Source organism: Cervus canadensis, chromosome 10 (assembly GCF_019320065.1).
Source record: "Cervus canadensis isolate Bull #8, Minnesota chromosome 10, ASM1932006v1, whole genome shotgun sequence".
NCBI classification, from domain to species: Eukaryota; Metazoa; Chordata; class Mammalia; order Artiodactyla; family Cervidae; genus Cervus; species Cervus canadensis.
This window is the reverse complement of record NC_057395.1, coordinates 10,618,697-10,643,308: the sequence shown is the minus strand read 5'-3', so window position 1 is coordinate 10,643,308 and position 24,612 is coordinate 10,618,697. Positions and strand designations below refer to the sequence as shown.

Below are 24,612 nucleotides of genomic sequence, written 5' to 3'. Positions count from 1 at the left end.
ACATGTGTCCCCCCCATTCCTGAAGCCTGCTCCCACCTCCCTCCCCACCCTATCCCTCCCCTCTGGATTGTCCCAGAGCACCGGCTTTGGGTGTCCTGCTTCATGCACCGAACTTGCTCTGGTCATCTATTTTACACGTGGCAATATACATGTTTCAACACTCTTCCTGCAAATCAAGCCAGACATCTTTCTTGAGGGGAGTGATGCCTAGAAGGGGGCATGGCCGGGACACCCGGGGCTGAGAACGTTCTGCTTCTTCACCCAGACACAGGCTATATGGGTGCCTTCATTCTGTGCAAACCCATCAGGCAGGACACTCACGTTTGTGCATCGTGCATACATATGTGACACATAAATGCCCGACTGAGAACAGCTCCCAGGGTGCATTCACAAAGGAAGGGTGGTCCAAAACAAAAATTCCCACAGCAAGTGGGCCGAAATGAAACCATCAGGGACCCCTGAAGACAGAGAAACGGGGAAGGGTCCCATACCCAAGACAGGTGACCCACAGGGATAATTCCATGCAGCCTCCTGAGAAAGAACCCACACTGAGAGCTCACCTCACCACCCACTGGTCATGACTGACAAAAAAACGGAGACAGAGACAGAATAATTGGCTCAAAGTCAGAGAACTAGTTAGGGATAAATCCAAGTGTAAAAAGCTGGGTCACCTCAATTAAGACAACTAATTATAAAATGGTCAAGATATTTCAAAAGAATGAGTTGTGCAACCACCCTGAATGGGTAAGAACTCAAGAACGGACACGGCTGTTGTCCATTTCATTCAAATGAGATAAGCAGTGAAAGGTGACCGGTGCACACAATATCCACAGACAGAAGGGGACCTCAGAGAGAGGGGAGGAGAAGACAGTCTTGCAGGAACTGGGACACAGCACACTGACTGTGAGTGAAATACAGCAAGACTTCCACTGAACCCCTACACTTCCCTTCCTCCTATGCAGCACTTAAAAAGACAACACTTTGCACATCTGGACTACTTTTCCTTGCAAAGAGCACATTTCAGATCTCTGTTTTATAAACAAACCACCATTGCAGTGAAGAGCAAGAGAACACTTGTATAAAAGCAAGTCTCATATAAAGTAAAAATATTACCTACAAAGGTAGACAAGAACACCCAGCTGGTTGAATATAGTTCAAAGTATCTGAAAGATGCTCAGAGAAGTCATTAACATAAGAACAAATGCAAATAACACATCAGGAAAAAAAAATGATACCCAGAGAAATAACCATGATTGTCTTATAGAAAAAGACTAGAAAAGAGCCAAGGCGGAAGAAATGACTACGCCCAACAGTGGTAGAAATAAAAAACATCAGAGTCCTGATTAAAGAAAGAGCATTACAAAACACAAAAGGAAACCTGAGCCATTATTTCAGAGAAAGCAAATCTTGTCTTGACATTTATGGAGATAACAGAGCAGATGGTGCTGAAACAGTGGCCATCACCTATGCTGGTTTTTAAAACACCGATGAATAACCAAATTCACAGACAATAAAGTATCCCTTTTTCAGACAACTTTTTTCCATCAATCTTTAAAACATAAAAAAGCAAAAAAGACAAAGGTCAGAGAAAGACACACACACAAAAAAGCCAATAAATTATAACAGGGGAATAAAAAGGTCAGTTTGGAACAACAATTAAGAACTAGACAGCAGAATGGGGTCACGAGCCAACTATGAGACAGGGTTCAAATTCCAACCTCATCTATTCCTTCCTTAACTGAGTTCCCTCTGGGCCTCAGTTTCCTTGGCTGCAAAGTGAGAAAATAAATACTCTTCCACCTTGCACAACGTTGCTGAGCAGACCAGAACAAATAATACAAACAATACTTAAAGTTGTGCATCTATGTGGCTATCAAACATTTGAGATGCAGCTAACGACTCATTGGTTTAAACTATGCTCAGCTGAGCGACTGGAAAACTTTTAAATATGTTTAGAACACAGTTTGCAATGAGAATCTACTTTTCAACTGTAAATTTCATAAAATCAAAATACAGATCAAGTGCATCCAATGTAAATTTCACACTGAGTTCAGAGGTACTGCAAATGCAAAGGTACTGCAAATTTACGTCATGTGAAAGACTTATTTTAAAAATTATATTCCTCATTAATAATTTTTATATTGATTATATGTCAAGTGGTAAGTTTTTTATATAATGGGTTAAATAAGATGTACTGTTAAAATTAATTTCAGCTGTTTCTTTTTAAATGCGTATTAGAAAATTTAAACTCCCATATGTGGCTTCCATTACATTTCTATTAAACAGTACTGGCTTAGAACAATGCCTGGCACACAGTAAGAGTGCAGTAAATATTATCCACTGTTATCCCTATTAATATTATCGTTATTAATTTAAGTGCAAGGCAATTTAAGAGAGTACGAAAACAATTTAAACATGTCTCTAACTTCTGGACCTCAGAGTTGAGCAAAAGAAAACCAGACATACCATAATATTATAGCTTTATAGAAAACAAATCATCAAATATCATCTAGCTGTGAGAAAAGAGGACTTGCAGGAAAAAAAAAAATCCACAAAGAATGTATTCAACTCACTGAAGACCTTCAAAATTATCATTCTAAAAATCGACAGAAATTACAATTTGTGTTACGCACCCAGTTCGACTATATACAGGTGACAACAGAAAAAAACAAAAATTACATGAGGAACCCACACTGACTAAAGGCAAACATCTGTGGCTGGTGGATCCGGGGCGGGGAGATGCTCCTGCCGGGCCTAGACCTGATCCACTGGGGCAGGGGGTCCTCCGCTCTGTGGCCCAGACCAGCTGAGAGTCACCTGGACAGAGATAAGGGACCTTTGGATCGGGGGTGCTCTGATCATCAATACTGGCTAGATGTATGCAGAGCCAAATTCTTCGCAGGTTTGGAAGCCAGAAAAGAGGGGGCCCGCTGAATGTACACACCCAACAAAACATGTTCCCGTACGCTCCTAGAAGCACTATTCATAGTAACCAGAGCACTGGAGATAACAACCCAAATGGAGCTAACCAACAGGAGAATGAATAAAGAGTGCAGTACAGTCGCATAATGAAGTAGAAACTACTGCTGAACAAAGCATGGGTGCATCTTAAAGACGACAGCCTGCAGGAAAGAAGACAGAAACAAACACCGAATACGCTGCAGGAAGCTCAGGACGGCCAACACGCCTCCGCCTAAGCGTTGTCTGAACACCTCCGGGAGATGAGGACAGGAGCGAACCCCTGGGGAGCAGGAACAGTCTGCATCTTGACCTGGGTGTGGGTTAGAGGGGGGCGTACACACAGATGACAATTCACGAGCTGGACACTTCAGACATGCGCTTTTTTATAAGTTCACCAAGGCGCACATTTCAAATGTACAACTTTGTGTATGTTGAATCTCAATTTGAAAAATAAACTCAAATGCCTATGTGAGGTTTTTTAAAAGGTCCTGTGAACAGACCACCTTATTTAATGACAAATAATCTACTCAGTTGAAATGTCTTTTCAAATACCATCACCCGATGTCTCCAAACACGCATGCGTGTGCAATTTGGGGACTATAAAACTCTGCAAGAAGTTACATGGGCCACTTTCTTCTGGGAGCCTCCGCCCATATGATAAACATATCACGATGTGCTTCGTAGGCCTGTGGGTCCCAACTCCTGTGAGGCTCCAGGCTACTGTTTAAAAAAAGAGATTTAGGGGTATCATCCCCCACAACTCTCGATCCATGACACTGCAGAGCCCCAGAAAATGGTCTTTTAAAAAGGCCCCCAAGAGATTCTGAGCTGAAAACACTTCCCTATGGAAAATCAACTGGTATGAAGTGTGGAATAACTGGTACTTATGTTGCTTTGGATAAGAAACTGGACTTGGTGACTGAAACAGCATCATAGCAAGTTCTGTGGTTTCATTTCAGTCCCTTAATCTCCTGGAAATGCCAGTATAATTTTTACTTTAATAGCAAGGACAGGAAAGCCTAAATAGAATACAATGATACAGAGTAGATTGGGTCTAGAAGAAAATGAGCATCTTTGGTGATGTTCATGTTGCTGGAGTCTTCCAGGGAGAAATCACAGCTGTTAGGAAATAACTCCTCTCATGTATGACACTCAGACGACTTCTCAGGAAGGCTGTTCTTAGCTGGTAAAGCCAATGTTATTAATATGAAGTATTACAAAAGAGTACAAATCTATAACCCCTTGCACATATCAGAATATCCTGGTAATAAATATTCACTCACAACCTAGGTCCATATTTGTTTTTCAGTATCTGCCCATGGCTAATGATCCTGTCTTACAGATATATACTTTCTGAAACCACCACTTCTGCTAAGAGACTTGGAACTCTGGAGAAACAGTGGTCATCCTTAAATGATGCAAAGGCCAAATCAGCCCAGATGCTAAGGAACAATAATCTCCTAAAACCTGCCGTTGCGCTCCAGATGGAGGGCAGTGCCAACTCGCCGCTCATAGCAACGGTTGCTAGGCAGGCTGGGCTGGGATACGTCAAGTTAAAGGGGTCGACGGGAAATGAAGCCAAATTTAAAACCACATGCGTAAAGCCAAAGAAGAGAACAGGCGCTCATTTAGAGTTCTTTTTAAGTCACATAATCACCCTAGAAAAGGAAGGGAAATATGCATAAACACATGGAATTCACTGTGTGCCACCCTTCAATTCTAACACCAGAGGAGACTGACTTCTGCATGAAATGTTCCCACGAGGGTGCAGATACCCAGGGGCCTTTCACACAGCATCCCGGCTGGACACAGGGCTTCTGAGTCAGCAAGGAAGTGACTGAAAATATTTTCTCTGAAGTTCAGACAGTTCAAATCCCTGGGTGAGGAAGATCCCCTGGAGAAGGGGATGGCTACTCACTCCAATACTCTTGCCTTGAGAATTCCACAGACAGAGGAGCATGGCAGGCTACAGTTCACTGGGTCACAGAGAATCAAACACGAATGAGCGACCAACACTTTCACTTTTCAAGAAATAAAAGAATACTTCCACTGCATTACATCTTCTGTTTGCCCTGAGCATATTTCACAACGTATACTTCACAATGTAAGTGACTAGGCTCTGCGTCTCCATTAAAACACAGAGGGCATAACCAGGATCCACCTGCACCCGCCGCCCCAACAGTGCACAGCATCTCACCCCAGCTCAGAGGCGGGCCCAGGTTCATCCCGACCAACCCACGTAACCCATTCTCTTTATCAGAGTGACTGGCAGAGATAATCTGGGCCTAAGCCAGTCAGCACAGGGTCCCGGGGATTGGTTCACAAGCACATCATTCAAGCAGCGCAAAGCTCAGAACTTGGCTGGAGACTCTGAACCCAGACTCTGAATTTAGATGGTGTGGTGGGTAAACAGAAAGCCATCATTGCTGCTCTCACCTGGCCATTCTGAGAGCCTAAAGATGAAGGCATTACCCCAAAAAGGCATAACCAAGTCCCAGAGAGGCAGAGCCGGTGCCCTCATCAACCTGTGCCTAAACCCCACCCCACCACCTGACCACTACTCTTCTGCCTCACAAGCCAGCCTGGAACTGGGTTTTCTGTTATTTGACATCAACAAACAAACAAAACACTGCATAATAAAATGCCTTATAAGTAATGCCCCATTGTAGCTGCATAAAACTATACTTTTTAAAAGTTTGCACATACATCACTTCTGGTTTTTCTGGCCAGTGAGAAGACATATACTATTGTCAAGCCAGTTTTACATATGAAAGGATGGATTTGGAGAAAATGAAACAAAAAAAAATGGTCAACTATATGTGAAATCTGAAAGAAAAAAAAAACCCTGAGCTCACAGATTGGTGGTTTGGTGGCTGCCAGTGGAGGCTCAGACAGTAAAGAATGTGCCTCCAGTGCAGGAGAGCTGGGTTCAAACCCTGGGTTGGGAAGATCCCTTGGATGAGGACATGGCAACCCACTCCAGTATTCTTGCCTGGAGAATTTCATGGACACAGGAGCCTGGCGGGCTACAGTCCATGGGGTTGCAGAGTCAAACATGACTGAGCGACTTTCACACTGTTTTACACAGGGTGGTAATGTGAAGTGGAATAAATGAACGTGATCAAAAGGTACAGACTTTCAGCTATAAGATGAATAAATCCTGGGGATGCAATGTACAGTTAATAAAACTTCTTGCATGTTTGAAAGTTGCTAAGAGAGCAGATCTTAAAGATTCTCATTACATGAAAAAAAAAAAAAGTAATTATGCTGAAGAATGTTAAATATATTTACTGTGGTGATCACTTCGCAAAATACACAAATATTGAACTGTTATGTTGTACACTTGAAATTAATACAATGTTAGATGTCAATAATACCGCAATAAAAAAAAAAAAAAGAAAAAACTGGCTAACATTACTGTAACGCTTACGATGCTGACTATGTGTTGGACTCACCTTATAGACAGGTACCATGACTGTCTGCATCTTACAGAGAGACTCTGAGACACGGAAGGGCCAAAGGGACCAAGGTCAGCATGTGCAGAGACACAAGGCATCAGGCCAGGCAGGAGGAGGATCACCTTCTCGCTCCTAGGGTCTCTCCACCTCCCCACTCCTCTGCAAACCCACGACTCTGAGGACTCCTCCAGGGTGAGTTAAGTGTGTTTCTGGGGTGACATGAACAATAAACTGATTGTACCGTGAAATGGTCACTGTTTAAGCTTTCCTGCCAACAAAACCAAGTTCCTACCGTGTAGCACCTCCAGAGAGTTCAGACGCACATAAACCATTACTTCCATATGACCAAGGCAATCTTTTCCTCCCTGACTGCAGCTATAAATAGGCAGTAAGAGCCCGTCAGCGTACATGCCTCACTGCAAAACATCAGAAGGAAAATCCCCTATGTATTCAAAATAATTTATCAGGTGGTTCCAACGTTTAACAGGGCACATTTGACTTATTTCTGAGCCTTCTGTTCCGAGACACGTTACTCAAAAGTAAGAACCAACATACACTTGCAATACCTTTATTTATGAGCAGCTCCTTCAAGATGAAAACTGCCGCAGAAAATAAGGTAGCCTTGGCATTACTGACAGCATCAGAGCTGGTATTGGGAACAGCTCGCTGAGCCTCTGACTCTGCCACATTCTCAGTCAGCCTCCAGTGCTAAGGCACCAAGAGTCATCTCCCCTATTAATTATCAAATCCCAGTTTCAGAGCACAATGAACTTTATTACTTCACCTTTTATATTAAAAAACAAGTGCAACAGCAGAACTTTAGAAAGGGGAGAACACAGAGTCTGATGGAAATTAACAACCAGAGAAGTCGACAAACTAACCACCACATACCATGAATATATAAAGGGCAGTAACGTCTTTTTCCCCTTGCGTCAGACTGAGAACCAGCCAGCAGGACAGTCTGTGTGAATGCACTACAAAAAGACAAAGGGCTTTGCACCAGGGGTACCGACAGTTAACTTTTGTCCAGACACAGACTCATTCACATTAGTCTGCACGCTGAAGCAGGGAGACAAATAATTTCTCTCACAAAGTTGGAAACAGTACGTGTGCCTGTCTAAGGTCAGAATTTTGAACCATCAAATCCCCAGATGGTTGCTAATAAGCAGGGTGATGCATGGCTGAAAGAGTTGTCTCCTCTTTCATCCGAAAGCTGAGCAAAATCAATGCCTATAAACAGAATTCTATCCTAGAACTACCCCAGGTTCAATTCTTATACCAAGAGGAGGTCAAGTTTAACTGACACAAATGGAGACACCGGCCACAGAAGATGTCACCTTTCCACTGGTTTGTCTGTAGGTTATCTAGAAACCAGAATATCCAGGGCCCTGCACGGCAGGAATTCAGAGGTCTGTGACCTGCCTGGCGTCAAGCCTGCCGAGCATCAGCCCCAGGTATCCACGCTCCCACCAAACCCATTACCCTCCCCAACACACGTCTCCTCCGTGAAATGGAAAACCGCAGACAGCAGGAAAAAATTCTTTGATAGGTTTCTGTAATCTTCTAGAGACAAAAGTTCAGCTGATGAATTCTATCATAAAATGGAAATAAGTTGGCTTAAAGTATGCCTCTCCATGAAATTCGAACTCAGAAAATCTAAAGCCAGTCAAGGATTCCAATTTCATTTTACTCTATTTCTTATTAGTCAAAACATTCTGAAAGAACCAGAAAAAACAAAAAGTTTCTCCGTCAATGTGTGTCACGCTCCTGCCACAGGCTTGCAGTCCCCTGACTCTTCTGCGGCCCAGAGACGGAGTCTCGGGACACTGGCACAGCTTAAGCTGAAATCATGTGCGTTAGGATCACATCATCATGTAGATTCAAATATGCACCACCCTCCAATTCAATTCAACATTATCTATCGTAAGAAAAAACTCCAAACAATGCCTGGTGAAAAAAAAAAGAAAGAAACACTTTAATTCAACAAATCGCTCACTTTTCAAGGACAAGCCTCTGCAGGGACAGCCTCTGCCTGTGAGCAACCTGCGTCCCCCACCTACCCCGTACCAAACCAGTCAGATTGCCCTTGCAGGGCCGTGAAAACACAGAAGCCGGTCAGGCATTAGAATAATCCAAGGATGTGTCTGCAGTAAGGAAGAGACCCTGTTTGTTGAGAACTGGGAAGAATAACCCCTGCTGGGGGATTCGACAGAACACGCTGTCCGGGCTGTGAGCATCTGGGCTGTGAGCATCCGCACTGCAGCCCGGCCCCGGACAGACCTGCACAGACAGAGCCGCGGGCCCTTCTGCCAGGCCAGCCGCCCGCGCGGCCCACATTGGTTGCGACTTATTCTGGAGCGCGGGGCTCAGCACGTTATTTAGAAGTCAGATAATAAAGTCAGATAAAAAAACTACCTCTGAAAGTTTCGTTTTAATCATTTAGAAGACACTAGAACAGAGAAATGAAAATGCATCCAGAGCAGACAAACCAAAAAAGGTGCATACTGGGTGGGGTTGGGGGGAGAGGGGGTGCAGGTGAGGGGTCAATGGATGGAGGGATTCCACGTGACTTGAAAAAATTCATCAGCAGTAAGACGTACAAAGCCAGGCCAGAAGGGACACAGGCAGGATATTAAGTAGTCACTTTATAAACCATCCCAAATACACAGCAGCCAATGCCACGTGGAAGCCACGGAAAGTGGGCAGACATGAAGGCCCTGGAATGCACCAACCCCAGGCCTGGTAGAAGCCAATTCATCACATTAAGTTCCAAGAGCCAACAGTTACAGCAGCTAGAGACAAATTCAGTCAGAATGAAAAACCCACTGGGGCAGCCAAGGACTCTGAGCAGCTGGCAGTGCCCAGCGTCAGACAGAAATGCCAGGTGTTCACATCCCGGGGGCTCTAAGACAGGGAGCTGGTTACCCTGCTGATGGGAGAGCCGGCAGCCGGTGGAGCCGGTGAGGCCACCCACGGGCTGACGAGGCCAGGAAACCAGCAGCGCCCCGGGAGGAGGGGCAGGTAAGGAGGAGACCCTGGAAGTCACGGCTGTATCGCCAGGCGGTACCGCGCCAGGGATTCTTCAAGGAAACGGCATGAGAACGCTCTGGTTCCTCCCTCCAACCCCTCACAGCAAATCCCACCCGCCACAGGGCAGCCCACTCAGTAGCTCCCCACGATACAGGTCAGAGCAGGAAAAGGGAAAACCCGGACTGAGGGCAAGAGAGTCCAGGATGGCCCCACCATTCCTTCCCTGCTTTTCAGGTCCAATACACAGACCTGGAGGGGCAGACCCGTCAGCCGGGCATCTTATTGATACACAGGCTCCGACTTCGGAGCCTGCACTTCCAAGCAGCGCGCGGACGGTACTGATGCTGCTGACCCAGGAACCACACGCGGAGCAGCAAAACCTAACTGACCCCAGGGGCGAACCAGACCGTAGTCAACAGGAACGTGGCCACATTCCTTCCGAGGATGAAGAACACAGTCGTACATGAGCCTTTCAGATGGTAATGAGGAGAACAGGATGGAATGCACCGGCAGGAGCTCCAGCCAAGGACTGCTGCCTGCAGACCACCTCGCGTCACCTCCCCCGCCGGCTCACCAGGTGTGTGCGGGTCGTGGTTGTTACGAGCTGAAATGTGCCTCCCCGAAGTTCAAATGCTGAACCCCTAAGCCCCAGCAACTCAGGATGTGGTTGATTTCGGAGATATAGCCTTTAAAGAGATAATTATGTTATAAAAGAAGCCATGAGGCTAAGCCCTAGTCCAATCTGACCAATGTCTTTATAAGAAAAGGAGATTAGGCCGCAGAGGGTGCCCAGGGCCGCAGGCACACAGAGAGGCCGCTTGGGGCCCAGAGGGCAGGCAGTGCGCATAAGCCAAGGAGAGGGGGAGGCTTCAGGAAAAGCCAACTCCAGCGAGACCTTGATTTTGGTCTTCTAGCCCCCAGGACTGCAAGCAAATAAATGTCTGCTGCTTAGGCCTCAAGTCTGTGATGTTCTGTTATGACAGTCCCAGCAAACTAATATAAAGATTTTGTTTTAGTTCCTTGATACTACTACCAGTAACTTTTCACCATATGCCTGCTCTGTGAGAAACAGTTGAGTTTCTAGGAGCTGATACACAGAATGATCAAGACACAGTCCGAGCCCAGGTCCTGCTCCTGCTTAGAGGGAGAAAAAACGAGGATCACCAAACTCCAATGATGATGAATGCTGGGAACAAGGCAGAACCAAAAGCCTTTACAAATGCCAGAGGAAAACAAAATCATTCCATCTGAAAAGTGGGACAGAAGAGGGATCAGAAAGAGCTTCATGGTGGGTTCTGATGGGCATGGGAAGGGGAGGACCTGAGACGACAGAGCAGCGCAGGCACAGGCCGGGAGACCCCCAGAACCCAACACCCAGTGAGGACAGGGACCCGCGAGGCATCTGGCCAGGCGGGCGCAGGGTGGGGGGAGACCAGGAGCTAAAGGCAGATGGAACTATGGAACTGGGAAGGAGCTCAGCACCTCTGGGGACCAGCAAGGGAGTCTAGACTTTAATTTCTAGAAATGAAGATTAATGAAAATGAGAAAGGTACATTAACAGGCAAAAGAACGGATAAACAGTGTGAACTGTAGAGGATGATAAAGCCCGCATTACTGCCCACCTAAGAAATGTCTCTTCAAGGTCAACACACTTTACACTGTCATCAGCTACTTGCATCATAATCCCGAGCACTTTATCACCTCTTGCCTCATGACCTTAGATACAAGGAAGAGGTTGCCATCCACCCTGACTTTCAAGCTAAGGATAAATGACACAACCCACGAGTGACTCAGGAAGAGAACTGAAGCCTGAGATGCAGCTGGAAGGGCCAAGCCCCAGCATCGTGCAATTATCACCATGGCGTCACCAGCCCAGCTGCAAACACCCAGCATCTCATCAGAGCACCTTTCACCCCCCTCTTCACCCCACTCAACACACATGACTCTTCACTCATCCGCAGCAAGGAAAGCGCCAGACCAGATCACAAAGAAGGGGACAAAGTCACTCCTTGGTTTCTGAGCATCTGAGCGCTCGGGAAAGTAAAGGCCACAAGGCTGGCTCCTAGTGTACCAAGAGGCACTGAAGCATCCCGCATTGCCCTTCATTCCCCCAGACTATCTCACCCTCTGTCTTCTCTCCAAAGGTCTCTCCTTGGATGTTCAGGAATCAGGGCTTGGAAGGGACAATACTGACAAGTTGGCAGAGTCAACGACCAGCGCTATGGTGAAGATGATCCTGGGAATCTACTGCCTCACTGGGCTCATCGCTAGGAACAAGCAAATGCAGTGGAAAAACAAGGTCCCAGAACTGAAGATTTGTATTTTAACAGGGGCACACGTCGATTAAACCACTGATCTCAAAGCAAGATTACACCTTTATACCCTTGTCATGGCCCAGTAAGTGAAATACACTTCTCCCTCCTTGACTTTCTGTTCAGACTTGCTTCCATCATGATATGAGCAGACGCTTGAAATGTGCTTGCAAGACCAAGTGTGCCTGCTTCTACATTGGCCATGACCACGGATCATGCCTAGGACAACCAGCCAGTCCCAGAGAGTGACAGACAGGCCTGGAACCCACCCGCAGCCTGGCTCCAAGCCCAGCCAGACCAGCCAAGCAGCCAATATGCACAGGCATGAGGGACAATACACGCTGTTTTAAGCCACTGGACTGGAGTGGGTTCTCTGTAGCATGATTGGAACAAGAGCTGATGAAGGAACAGTCGGGCAGCAAAAACACCAGGAAGAATCACAAACTGAACAGACACGAACTCATCGCAAAGCAATCTCTTTCCCCATCAGTTTCCAAAGAATGTTTTCAAAAGTATCTAAGTAGCCCTTTTCTTCACCTCAGCCCTCAGGCACTGTCTTCCAATAAGAGATAAAGACAGCTCTTAAAACACCAAACATGAGCAGAAAACAACTACGGGTTTAAAACACAGACACCAGCAGAGAGCTCTAAAAAGGGCTTGCCGGGTCAAAAGAAGGGAAAAATCTGAAACATCGTGAGCCCTTCTCATAACTTTCAACACTGAGCACATAACATCTCGCTAGTCTTCTCATCTTAAAAGTTAATAAAAAATAAAAATAGTAAGATTTATGAAAAACAGAGTTGGAACTGGAAGAGGATGTATTTAGCTTCGGGGTCCACAATAACATTCGGGAAAAAAGCATCAGATAAGGTTCAGGGGTTCACCATGGTGACTCTCAGTGTGGACAGCTCTGCAGGGCTGTTACAAACCCTCAGCACAGTGACGAGGAGAGACCCCGCAGAAAGGAGGGGCTGGCATCTTCGCATTCACCGCCGCACTGCCGTCTGTGCTGTAAGGCACAGTATATACCAATGGCTTTGCAAATAGCGAATTACTTGATTTCTCTTTTCCTTACGTGCAGTGAACTTTAGTCCTCTCTCTCAGGCAAATTTGCTGAGGAAAGTATACATCATGCTATAAGCGGTCCAACAATCGGGCTTCTTAACACTGGGGCTGCGACCCCAACCCCTCCAAGTGGGAGCGACAGAGACGATGATGAACAGTCTCATCTCTGCGCGTGCTTACTCCCACCCAACCCTTCAGAAATGCAACTGAAGTCTTTGCTCAGTTTTCCTGCATGAAAACCTCTCGACAAAACAAATGCTGAGAAAGTACCTTAAAATAACATGACGGTATCATCACATCGGGAGGAAAGAAAAGAAAGTCTGGATGCAGAAGCCTCACTTACTGCATCCCTTTTCACAGCTGGAAAGAATGTCTCTGGGACCACCATGACCCACGGCCACTGAGGACTGCAGCTCAACTCTGCTTGTGAGAAATAAACGTTGTATCCCCCAGAGCAGGCCAGGCTGCCTACGTGGTACAAGGAAGCTTCACATAAGATGACGCTGACCCCACTCTCAGAGCAAGTAACTCAGTGGCTATTCCAGGCCTTCAAAAGTTCCCCCTTCAACCCTGTTCGAAGGTCACCCTCCTCACGTGAAGGCCATCCAAGTCAGGGTTCTGCAAAGACACACAGCTAAACCTCATCATCCTACCAATATTCAAGGGAGGCCTCAGTCCTCTGGGAAAGTTTTACCTCTGCAGATCTTAAAAAAACCCAGGATTCAGTAATCATCTCTGAATCGCCTTCTCTCGTGTAAGGACAGACAGATGCTATCAAAGTGTGAAATTCCAGGCTGAACCTCAAACCTGACGTGGCTGATCCTCCACAGATGACACAAGTTTCCTACCAACTCAGCAAAAAAATGGGACCACAAAGAAACGTGTATTGTGAAGCATAAAGTATGAAACATGGAAGCTATTACTGACATCTTTTCACCACGAATCTTGCCAAAAATGCAGCCCATCATTGCCTAGCCTTTAAGACACACAGGAGAAAAAAATTCCAGAAGGAAATTACTAGTTGAGAAACTTCTTAAGTCTAGCATGCTACACACATACTCTGCAGTACTGCCAAGGGAAGTATTTTTTTTTTTTTTTTTGTAATTCATTTTTTTTAACTGGAAGATAACTACTTTACACTGTTGTGATGGTTTTTGCCATGCACCGCCGTGAACATGAACCAGCCACAGGCATCCACGTGTCCCCTCCCTCCTGAACCCCGTTCCTACCTCCCTTTCCACCCCCTGCCTCCAGGCTGTCACAGAGCACCAGCTCTGGGGGCCTTGCATCACACATCAAACTCCCACTGGCTATCCATCTTACATTTTTTTTAAACATATTGCTTTTATATTGGGTTTAACAAAAGGCAGAAAGACAAAGTGGGAGCTCTTGAATATTAAATGGAATTTAACATCTGTTGAGCCAAAAATGGAAAAAACTCCACAAGTGAGAGTGAATGCCTTAAGTATGAGCATCATCTCTAAACACACAGCTTTAATGACTAATAGTTCCCTTTTTTGTTTCTTTAAAATCAAACCAGAGTCCCAACCTCCCAAAAGTCACTACCCAGTTCCACTGACCTCACCTTAAGCGAAGCACACAACTGCCATATTTGACGGAGAAAGAAAAGAGTTTACCTACTTAAGCAAGCACAGTAAGATTATGACACCTTTTCACAGTCCTTACTTTCAAAATATTTTGGGTTTCGTTCCACTTATTTGTCCATTCCTTGGTCAATTCTTGAACCTAAAAGAAAAAAACATACATACGTCATTGCTCTATAAAAAAAATTACTGTGATTTTCTTTTAGAAAGCTTTCAAACTTTTATAGATTATAAAAGAATGTACTATACTTTTTTAAATTAGATAGCAATGCCTCAAAGTATCATCACCAAATATAAATCAAACAAGCTGATCTCACCCTACAACCTACATTACAGCAAAGGAAAGAATAGAAAAAAATTTGTCAAGTTGCGTAGAGCTTTACAGCAGTCTTTTTCAAGGTGTACTTAAATAAAAGCTGCTTCCTTGGATATTAACCAAAATTACAAGTTCAAAGATGCCACCATCCCATTACATGGGTTAATTTTTCCTGATTATACTTTAGGTCCTAAGAAATGTTGATTTACTTTACTTTCTAATTAGATGTGATGATTAAATCACCTTGGAAACCGTTTTCTTTTAGGAGATAATCTGCTTTTGTAGCTAATTAATAGGGTTTATAAATCTCATTTTATCTTTTTTTTTTTTAAGGTGGCTCTTTAATTGACTCTTAGTAAAGGTAAAAATATCTTTTTGATAATAATCAGCTTCTTTCCAGTCTGCAGTAACTTAAGGGAGAAAATATCCCCCACTGTCAAACACAGCACAGTTGGAAATAGCTTCTCAGTTAATGAAAATACTCTGCTAGTTCCACACGACTTTTTAAATGACCTGAGTGAGTGATTCATTAAGAAGTAAAGTAATACCTGATTGAGAGGTAGAAAAAAAGAATGGAAAATTCTGTCGAAAGCAACATACTTCAGATTAAGAGAGAGTGACCTCCGCGGGGCTGGGGGGCGCGCGGGGCACACACCCTCCCAAAGCCCCTTCGCTTCTGTCCTTCAGTGTTCCTGCCACCTCCCCATCTCCCCACCCAGCAGCAGACGCCACCCCAGGCCACCTGACTGGTCTCCCTACCAGTAAGTTACCCTGTTCAACCAGGTCAAAGTGGAAGCACAGAATACACTGGATTACGTGCTCAATGCTAAGAAGAAGATACTTTCCACAGGCCATTAAGCATCATAAACGGACGTGAGTCAGAAACCTTCAAGAAAGGCTGAGTGGTACTTTATCCGAGAGCAAAACCAAAACACCTCTCACTTTCCTTGTTCATTCAATGGCTAGACATTTTACTCCTCAATTTACCGTGAACACCCTGGAGAAGGAAATGGCAACCCACCCCAGCATTCTTGCCTGGAGGACCCCAAGGACAGAAGAGCCTGATGGGCTGCTGTCCTTGGGGTCACTACGTTGGACATGGCTGAGCGACTGAACACTTACCGCAAATAACTACAGGAGTTCTAAGGTAGCGTTTTTTTTTTAAATAAAATATCTTCCTTAAAATGAGACAAATAAACTTATTTACGAAACAGAAATAGACTTAGAGAAGGAGAATGAACTTAGGATTGCGGCGGGGGCGGGAGAGGAGGGTGGACAGTTAGGGAACTTGGGAAGGACATGTGCTCACTACTGGGTTTAAAATGGATAATCAGAGGACCTAATGCACAGCACAGGGGACTCTGCTCGATGTTATGAGGCAGCCTGGCTGGGCGGGGATCTGGGGGAGGATGGATGCATGTACACGTACGGCCGAGCCCCTTTGCTGTTCCCCTGAAACGACCACAACGTTGTTAATCAGCTATACCCCAATACAAAATAAAAGGCTTTAAAAACACATCTTCTTTAACTGGGCTTCCCCGGTAGCTCAGCTGGTAAAGAATATGCCTGCAATGCAGGAGACCCCAGTTCAATTCCTGGGTTGGGAAGATCCCCTGGAGAAGGGATAGGCTACCCACTCCAGTATTCTTGGGCTTCCCGGGTGGCTCAGACTGTGAAGAATCTGCCTGCAGTGTGGGAGACCTGGGTTTGATCCCTGGGTTGGGACGATCCCCTGGAGGGCATGGCAACCCACTCCAGTATTCTTGCCTAGAGAATCCCCACGGACAGAGGAGCACACACACATCTCCTTTAACTAGTTATTAATGTCAAATCTATCATCCTCTTAGTAAGAGAAGAAACAGGACTGAGCCTCTCTACTTTCTTTTTTAGCTCACTGGTACTTGTCAGGCAAGGCTGTCCTGCCCGCCCCCCTGGGCCAGCCACACACACATGCTTTCCTTTCATCACTCAAGTGACGCCAGCCCCATGGGTCACAGGGCTTTTTGTGATGGAAAAGCTTTCAGAGAGGGAATATTCATACACCTTCTCTCCCTACAGACATAGAAGAGACTGGGGTGATGAATTTACTAATTTGTAATAATCAGTTAACAGGTTCTCACTGGCAATTTATCTGAGAAACACCAACTATTTAACAAAGTATGCTTTGGGATTTCACCAACAGGTAAGTTCTCCCTGAAGAAACGTAAGCTAATTAATCCTTTTCCAATTCAATCAAATAATTCCAGCTTTCGAAGAACTGTAAGTATGCCTTGGGTTTCTTTTACCACTGAATTTAAACCAAATAATCCTTATTTTTAAAATTCAGGAAAAAAATGTAAAGTCTGATAGCACCTCTCACAATGTGACCAGGTGATAAAATTTAGAGCCAAGTGGATGGCAAACAATTTTAAGAGGTCAGCAAAAGAAGAGATGAAAATTTAGAAAATGCTATTAACAAGAGTCATGTCTGTCCCCACATGTATCATGATTCAAATTAAAATGTTTAAAAAAAAATTAAAATGTTTATTGGTTTCTATTAACTTGCTAGGTATTCCTGAAAACTATCAGTAAGAAATAATTTAAGACTATATCCACACATATCAAGGGTTTCCCTGGTGGCTCAGATGGTAAAGACTGCCTGCAATGCAGGAGACCTGGGTTCAATCCCTAGGTCAGGAAAATGCCCTGAAGAAAGAATGGTCAGGAAGACGCCCTGAAGAAAGAATGGCCCTGAAGAAAGCATCCTTGCCTGCAGAATTTCATAGACAGAGGAGCCAGCGGGCTAAGATAGTCCATAGGATAACAAAGAGTTGGATACGACTGAGCGATGAACACATACAATCCAGACACATCAAAAGTCCTCAAAATTAAAATCTGAAGTACCAAAAAATAAAATGTCAAGAGAAAAATAGGGATTAAGAAACTAATGTTTTCACTAATGCTATTATCAGCAAATTAATCAGCATAATTATCCAGGAAGTGTCAACAAGTTCCTAACTACACTGTGATTTTTATATCTTCAATATTGTGTATTCTTGAAAGAGCTTTACCAACAGAATCCTACTTTCTTTCTCAATCTGCTTTAACCATTTGGCACAGTGAACAAAATCCACTCTGAAAACGTTATTAATACCTGTTTCTCTTTTCACAGAAGGTCTTTTTCTTTTAAAAAGAAAAAAAAGACAGTATAGAAGCAGGTCATCCATGAAACTAATTTTCAGAAAGCACCAGCACATAATACTGACTTCAGCCCAGGACACTCTCTCTTCCAACCTCAAATCCCAGTTTGCTTAAGAGCAGCTAAGCACCTTCCCAGAGTATTCAGTGATTCCCTAAGTGCTGCAATTCCCACTAATAAGTAAAAGGATGACCAAAACACCCCATGGTGAGGCTGTGGGGACCAGCATGTGAACACAGCCTCCCTCTCCTGAAGGTCCACCAGCCTCACCGCCTCGCGCAATGGCCCAGTCTCAGCTGCATTCAACCCTTGACTACCAGACAAACCCATCTATTAAGTCACAGAGGACACAGGAGATACACCGGAAGTCAACGAGTGTGCGTCTTTAAAGCTCGGACGGGAGTGTTAACTGTCATGAAGAGAGAAACTGAGTCTCAGACAGCAAGTCCTGGGCTGGCCAAAAAGTTTGTTTGGGTTTTCCTGTAACATCTTGTGGAAAAACCTGAACAAACTTACTGGCCAACCCAATACTAAAAAAGAATCCACTTAAAATAATGAAACTCACGATTAAAAAAAAAAACAAAAACAAGTTAAGGTGTCACTTACTCTGGCTTCGTTCTGCTGAAGTTTCTCCTCCATACTTAAGGCTGTGGGGGAGTCCAGGAGGGCAATCTGCAATCAAACCACAAAAAGCAGCGGCAATGAGTGTACACCGATAATTCAGAGGAAGGGTCTGCCCTGACACTGTAAATCATCAAAAACTGCCACATAAACTATTAGAGGTGAAAAGTATTTATTTTCCCACACCTCCTCAAAAGTGTTAGTCACCACAAAATCTTTAATCCGCAGGGTACATGCCTCATAATATGAAAAAAACCACAGCATCCTGGTAAAACTACATTTGCAACACAAATCAGCAAAGACAAGGAAAAAGACAAACACATAACGGGCTGACATTTTATCAAAATCAAACACAGTCTAAATCCCTGGATCCTGAAGGACTCATCCGTTTTCAATGTGCACGAAGTACAGGTTCAAAAAGCGGGGTTATTTAACCAGAGGTTTCTGAGATTTATCCACACTGACACGTGCAAATGACCCTCCTTTATCACCACTGCTGGATCACACCCTGTTACAGTAAGGCTGGGCCACAGTCTGTGTCCATTTCCTTTTCTGTGTTGCAAAGATGGGTGTGAGAGTGATAAACCCCAAAATCAGGTTCACCCTGAGGGGACGAGGCAAGGCAGGGACGGGAGAGGGAGACCCAGCCAGGCAGAGCGCACGCGGGCTTTGACTGCATTCGTAACTCACAACCCGAGAGGCAGGAACGCAGGGTCCCGGACGACATTACCTGAAAGGAAAACGGAAGGGGGTCTCCCTCCCTCTCCCCCTCTCCAGGCCATGGGCAACCGGTCTCACCCATTCTGCTGTGCAGTTATTCTGGTCATATGCAAGTGCGTTTGTGTTGTTTTTCAAACATAAACAGCATGAACGCTATTCTGAATATTGCCTTTTTCATCTCACAATCTATCTTGGGAAAAATTCAGTACAAATAAATCTATTTTATTCTTTGTAACAACTCCGGTTCCACTGTACAGCACTCCATTGTGCGGTTATTCTACGATTTATGCCCACAGTTTCCTCTTAATGGACTGGTAGTTTTCCTCATCTTCTGCTTTACCAGTGATGTTACAGTGCCTATCTTATACCAACCGCCTACAGTATGCAAAGCAGTATCAACAGAATAAATTTCCAGAAGGGAATGTGTTAATCATCTACATGCATGACTATTTTCATTGTCTCTCCTCCACACAGGCTATCATTATTTCCTTGACTACCTGGTCTGCTTTTGCCCATCTTCACAAACACGCTATCATCTAGCCTTACTCTGTGACCCTCCCAGAGATGTTGTCTACCTTGAAAGTTTACATTTAATGACACTTTTATTATCCAGCTATTATTCAAAGTTTACCTGCGACTTCAGCTACACAAATGAGAAATCCTTTCTCCTTCCATCTTCTCTAACTCATATACTTCTTTGCTTCCTGGACTGCTCCTGCCTATTTCTATATTGTTAATTTTCCTGCTATCTTCAGACACATTTAAGAGAGAAAAGTTAATGGACATTTTCTCTCTGCCAAACTCAAAGCAGAAGTCTGAAAAGATGCTTTAAATATAACAAAAGAGAACATGTGAAAAGAGAAGATATCCAAACGCTTGACTTCATTAATCATTGGAGACACGGAAACTACAATCATTCTTTGATACCACGATGCCCCATCAGAATGGTCTATGATGAAAAAATAGGTAATACCAGCTATTGGCAAGGACCTGATGCAACTAGAACTGGCACTTTCATGTATTAATAGTGGGATATAAGTTGGTATAAAAACCTTTAAAAATTATTTGGCAGTTATCTACTAAAACCAAACATTATGTACCCCTTCTGACACAATTCCACTCTTCGGTATAAACTTAACAGAAATGAAGCTGGATGTTCACAAAAAGACACATAGAAGACAGTCCACAGCAGCAATAGCAGCAAAGAGAAAATCTCCAAAGCCCATCAAACAGAACCGGTGAGCGGGCGCACACTCGTATGATGGAACACAGCACAGCGATGATCATACGTGGACCTGAAACCACACGTCCCACCGTGGATGAATCTCACAAGGCCCACATCATCCGGTGCCCACATCAAGCTGCCCACATCATCCGGTGCCCAGCACACTCCCGCCAGCCCCGTGAGGCCCCTCAGTCTGTCCTCTCCCTTTCACTTTTCCCTTGTCCGTCAATCCTGCTGCCTGCACTCCATCACCTCCCCAGCCTGTACCACAGGCCAGCACCCTTGCCTGTCTGGAACTTTATGAAACGGGTTTTATAGGTCTACATTTTGAAATTCCATAAATTTGATCTTATATAAAAGCAAGAACAAGAGTATTTACTACATGATTACATTTATATAAAGAACAAAATGAGGCAAAACTAAAAACTAACCCTGCCTGAAGAAGTCAGGATAGAGGTTATCCTTGAGGGGAAGGGCAGGCGGGTCTAGGAGATGAATGTGAAGAGAGTTTCTAGGGCACTGGGAAACGTTCTGTTTCTTGATAGAATGCAGGTCAGATGGGTGAATACAGCTTGTGAAAATTCACAGATACATACACTCAGAATGGGTGTCATTCTTCAATGGAGAGTTCACATGGATGTATATATACATATATACCACTGCATATTTATCTGTCTATAAATCTATGCAGCAGGAGAAGCAGATACGTGTCAGAATCTTTTGCTGTATTTAACTGTGCTTTTGAAACTCATACACGTGGCATTTTGCGTTGGCAAGTTATTAAACACAAAATTATTAAAAGCAGGAGCTTTTATCTGGCTGTACTTCAACAACCCAGAAATGGAGCTCTCACTTGAGCAGCATTTTCAATGAACCACAGCAGCATCTGGAACAGGATACTGTGGGAAAACAAGAATGTCACCAAAAAATTTATACAGAGATTTTTCTAATGAGCGCTTAAGAACCCCTGCTTATTTTATTGAGCATCACAAATTTAATTAATTTTGGATAAGCTTGTATTGTCTCACAACAATTTATAGCTTCACGGTACAATAAATTATTTTAAATTGGACTCATTTTTATTGTAACGTACTGTTTATCAGAGTTTATCGTCACTGTATCCTAAAATACACAACAATCTTTTCCATCCTCACGCCCAAAACTACAGTAACTAAAATAACCTTTTAATGACTGTAGTGGTCTTTGGCCATGAAAGAGAACCAAAGATCACAAAGTATAAGGCAACTGGCATATACGACACCTCTGAGACATTCCTCAGACAGAATCTGCAAACGTTTGAATTAAGTTTTTCTGCTGGTGTGATAAGGCTCCTTTCAAGGACTTCCTCAGTTTAATGTTTAACAGGCTGATCTTTCTTTTCCTTCATTCTCATGACTTAGTAAATGTTAACTACAAAAATTTTCCAAGTCCTTCCCTTCACACACAGTGGCCTGGGTGACCCTATCAAACCACCTTTATATGTTTACCTCAGACAAATATTTTTAAAACATTGAAAAAAGATCCCAATAACAGAGTACATAAGTGAAAATGACAACTGTGGCTGGCGTCACCAGTGATTCGAGCCTGGTAACACCACGAGCTGCCGGACCCGTCGTGCTGACTGACGGCTTCCACGCACACACGGGGAAGTTCCACGTCAGAAAGCACCACTGGGACCCCCCTGGTGGTCCCGCGGTTAAGACTCTGAGCTGCCAATGCAAGGTGCAAGGGTTCGATCCCTGGTCAAGGTACTAATCCCAAACGCGGAGCAAGACAGCCAAAAGATTAAAAAAAAAGAAAGAGTACAATTGTGTGGAGCTATTTTTAGGTGCAGAGATCAGCTCCCAGCCCACTCCAGTCCCCTAGTTTGGAGAACAGCAACTCTCGGGGCTTTCAGGATGCTGGAAACTCTGTGAGGCTCTTGGCCTGTTGAGTCTCATGAGTCAAACCGCTCAAGGGATGTCAAGGGCTTCAGGGGCCCCATGCTCCTGGAGGGAAAGCTGCTCTAAAGACAGCTCTGTGCATTTAAAGAAAAGCTGGGTTCTTTGTTTTTTTTTTTAATGATACACTTCAGACATCCATTCATGGGTTAGGAAAATGGGAAGAAATGTTGGGGGTTGTTTTTCTTGGCCATATCATGCAGGATGTAGGATCTTAATTCCCCAACCAGGGACCAAACCCATGCCCCCTGCTTTGGAAGCATAGTCTCAATTACTCAACCACCAGGGAAGTCCCTCTTTATTTCTAACCCCACTTTAACTCGAGTGTTTTAAAAAGTGATCCTGACTTTCTCTCATGACAGTGTCTAAACCAACCAGCATGGATCACACTGTGATCACAGAAGTAGCTTGGTACACGCACCACGCAGAAGACTACAGTGAAAAGGACAAGGCTCCTTCACAAAAACCCTGAAGGATCCTGAAGGGAGGCTGTTTCCGCCATCATGTGGGGGCCCAGGCACATCACCTCCGCCTGGCCACAGGGATGTCTCAGGACCCCGCATCACTAACCACTGCTCTAAGGGGAAGTACCAAACAGAGACTCAGAAAGGGGCTCAGAGGAGTCTCTCCTTCTGTTAAAATACATCTTCAAGTCATAAAATGCTTCGGTAGAATTTTAAACATTGCTCCAAGCACCTCGATTTCCTTCCACTAATGGAGATTTTGCTGCTAATCCTACTGCATGCTAAATTTCCATCCATAATTGATAACTATTAGGTAGTTAATCATCTCGGGTTTAGTGGATAAAATCTTAAGCACAGAGCATATAATGAATTCAAAGGCCAACAGGACGGTGATGTTAAGGAGAGACCGGGCTAACTCACTCAAAGCTTTACTTAGCACTTATTTACTCAAATCAATACGACTCCCGAGATGAGTGTCTCATTAAGATCTAGAAATAGATGCCATTACTCAAAGAAAATTACCCGTAAGTCTCAGAAAAGAGCCAACCTGATTCCCCTGGGCAAGCAGCGTCTTCAGCCTGGCTATTTCGGCTCGCAGTTCACGGATGAGCTTGACGTTGGCGTCCTCATTAATGGTAGGCTTGTTGATGATGTTTTTGGCTCTATTTGCATAGCGAAGAGTACTTAGGGTTTCTCCGTAATTGACATCAGCAGGTGAAATGGCTGTGAAGAATGAATTCAAAAAAATAATTTATCCAGCACTCTGTTTCATTTAACACAAAGTTGGTTTGTAATTTAAAAGTCAGATTAACCCCAGGTCGCTGGATAGACTAAATATTCATTACTGCAGTCATGAATATTACAAATTATCTGGGACTCATAGGAAAAGTGCTCACTATGCCAAATTAAATGCCATTTCACTCTTCTTCAGTTTAGAATCAGCCATCTAACCAAATCTAAAACAAGATTGGAAACACTCCATTGCAACTTAGGGAGTTTCCTCTGTTGAACATATAAGTAGAGGATTTCAAGACTATTTACGCTTCTCAAGATAAAGCAGAAATTTAAATCCTTTTAAAAGAGTTCTGGCAAAACCTACCACCTATGAAAACCCAGAGTGTGATAACTTCTGTAAAGAGTCTGTAGATCAGCTAATGCTCTTCCTCCCAAAGCTTTGGTTGATCACATCCCCACCTCAACCCCAACAAACTTTAGAGCTAAAGTGACTACACAATTGCATCTGGGGTGCACACCCCTGGGAAGACCCCTGGCCTCCACAGGGACTGCATGGCTTGGGCAGGAGGAGACGTGGAGACAAGAAAAGAGGGTGGGGGTGGAGCTGGAAGGGAAATTCTCAACAGTTATCTCCCCCTGGCACATTTTCCCCTCTGTTCTGCTTCTTCCTGTTAACTAGTGAAAACATAGACGTAGATTATTGTTACCCTATTTACCACACTTTTTCCCCTCAATTCTTAAATTCCTTATTTTCTGCTTTTAAATAGAAAAACAAAGTTGGGTTATTTTTAGTTTATGTCTAAAGTTGGCATGAGTTGGCAGAGTTGGAAGTTTCTGTCCTATACTTTAAGCACCACTGAGGGTCACCCTGCACGGACGTCAGTTTGCATAATCAAGAAAACGGCAAGCTAATGTAACCAGGAAGAGGGGGAAAGAGGCAATAATACCATACTGCAGACTGGATCACAGTATTTTTCTTCAAA

The 24,612-nt window shown here is 44.2% G+C and overlaps 1 protein-coding gene across 7 annotated transcripts in view; it reads right to left on the bottom strand.

The window, feature by feature from the left end:
* The window catches only part of KIF16B (kinesin family member 16B), a 282,011-nt gene that overhangs the window by 194,511 nt on the left and 62,888 nt on the right, over positions 1-24,612 (bottom strand). For all 7 annotated transcript variants that reach the window (XM_043480090.1, XM_043480091.1, XM_043480093.1 and 4 more), the window contains 3 exons: positions 23,442-23,617; positions 18,531-18,596; positions 14,513-14,572 (listed from right to left, as the gene is read on the bottom strand). In XM_043480090.1, coding sequence (XP_043336025.1) covers positions 14,513-14,572; positions 18,531-18,596; positions 23,442-23,617 — 302 coding nt within the window. The remainder of the gene's footprint in view (positions 1-14,512; positions 14,573-18,530; positions 18,597-23,441; positions 23,618-24,612) is intronic.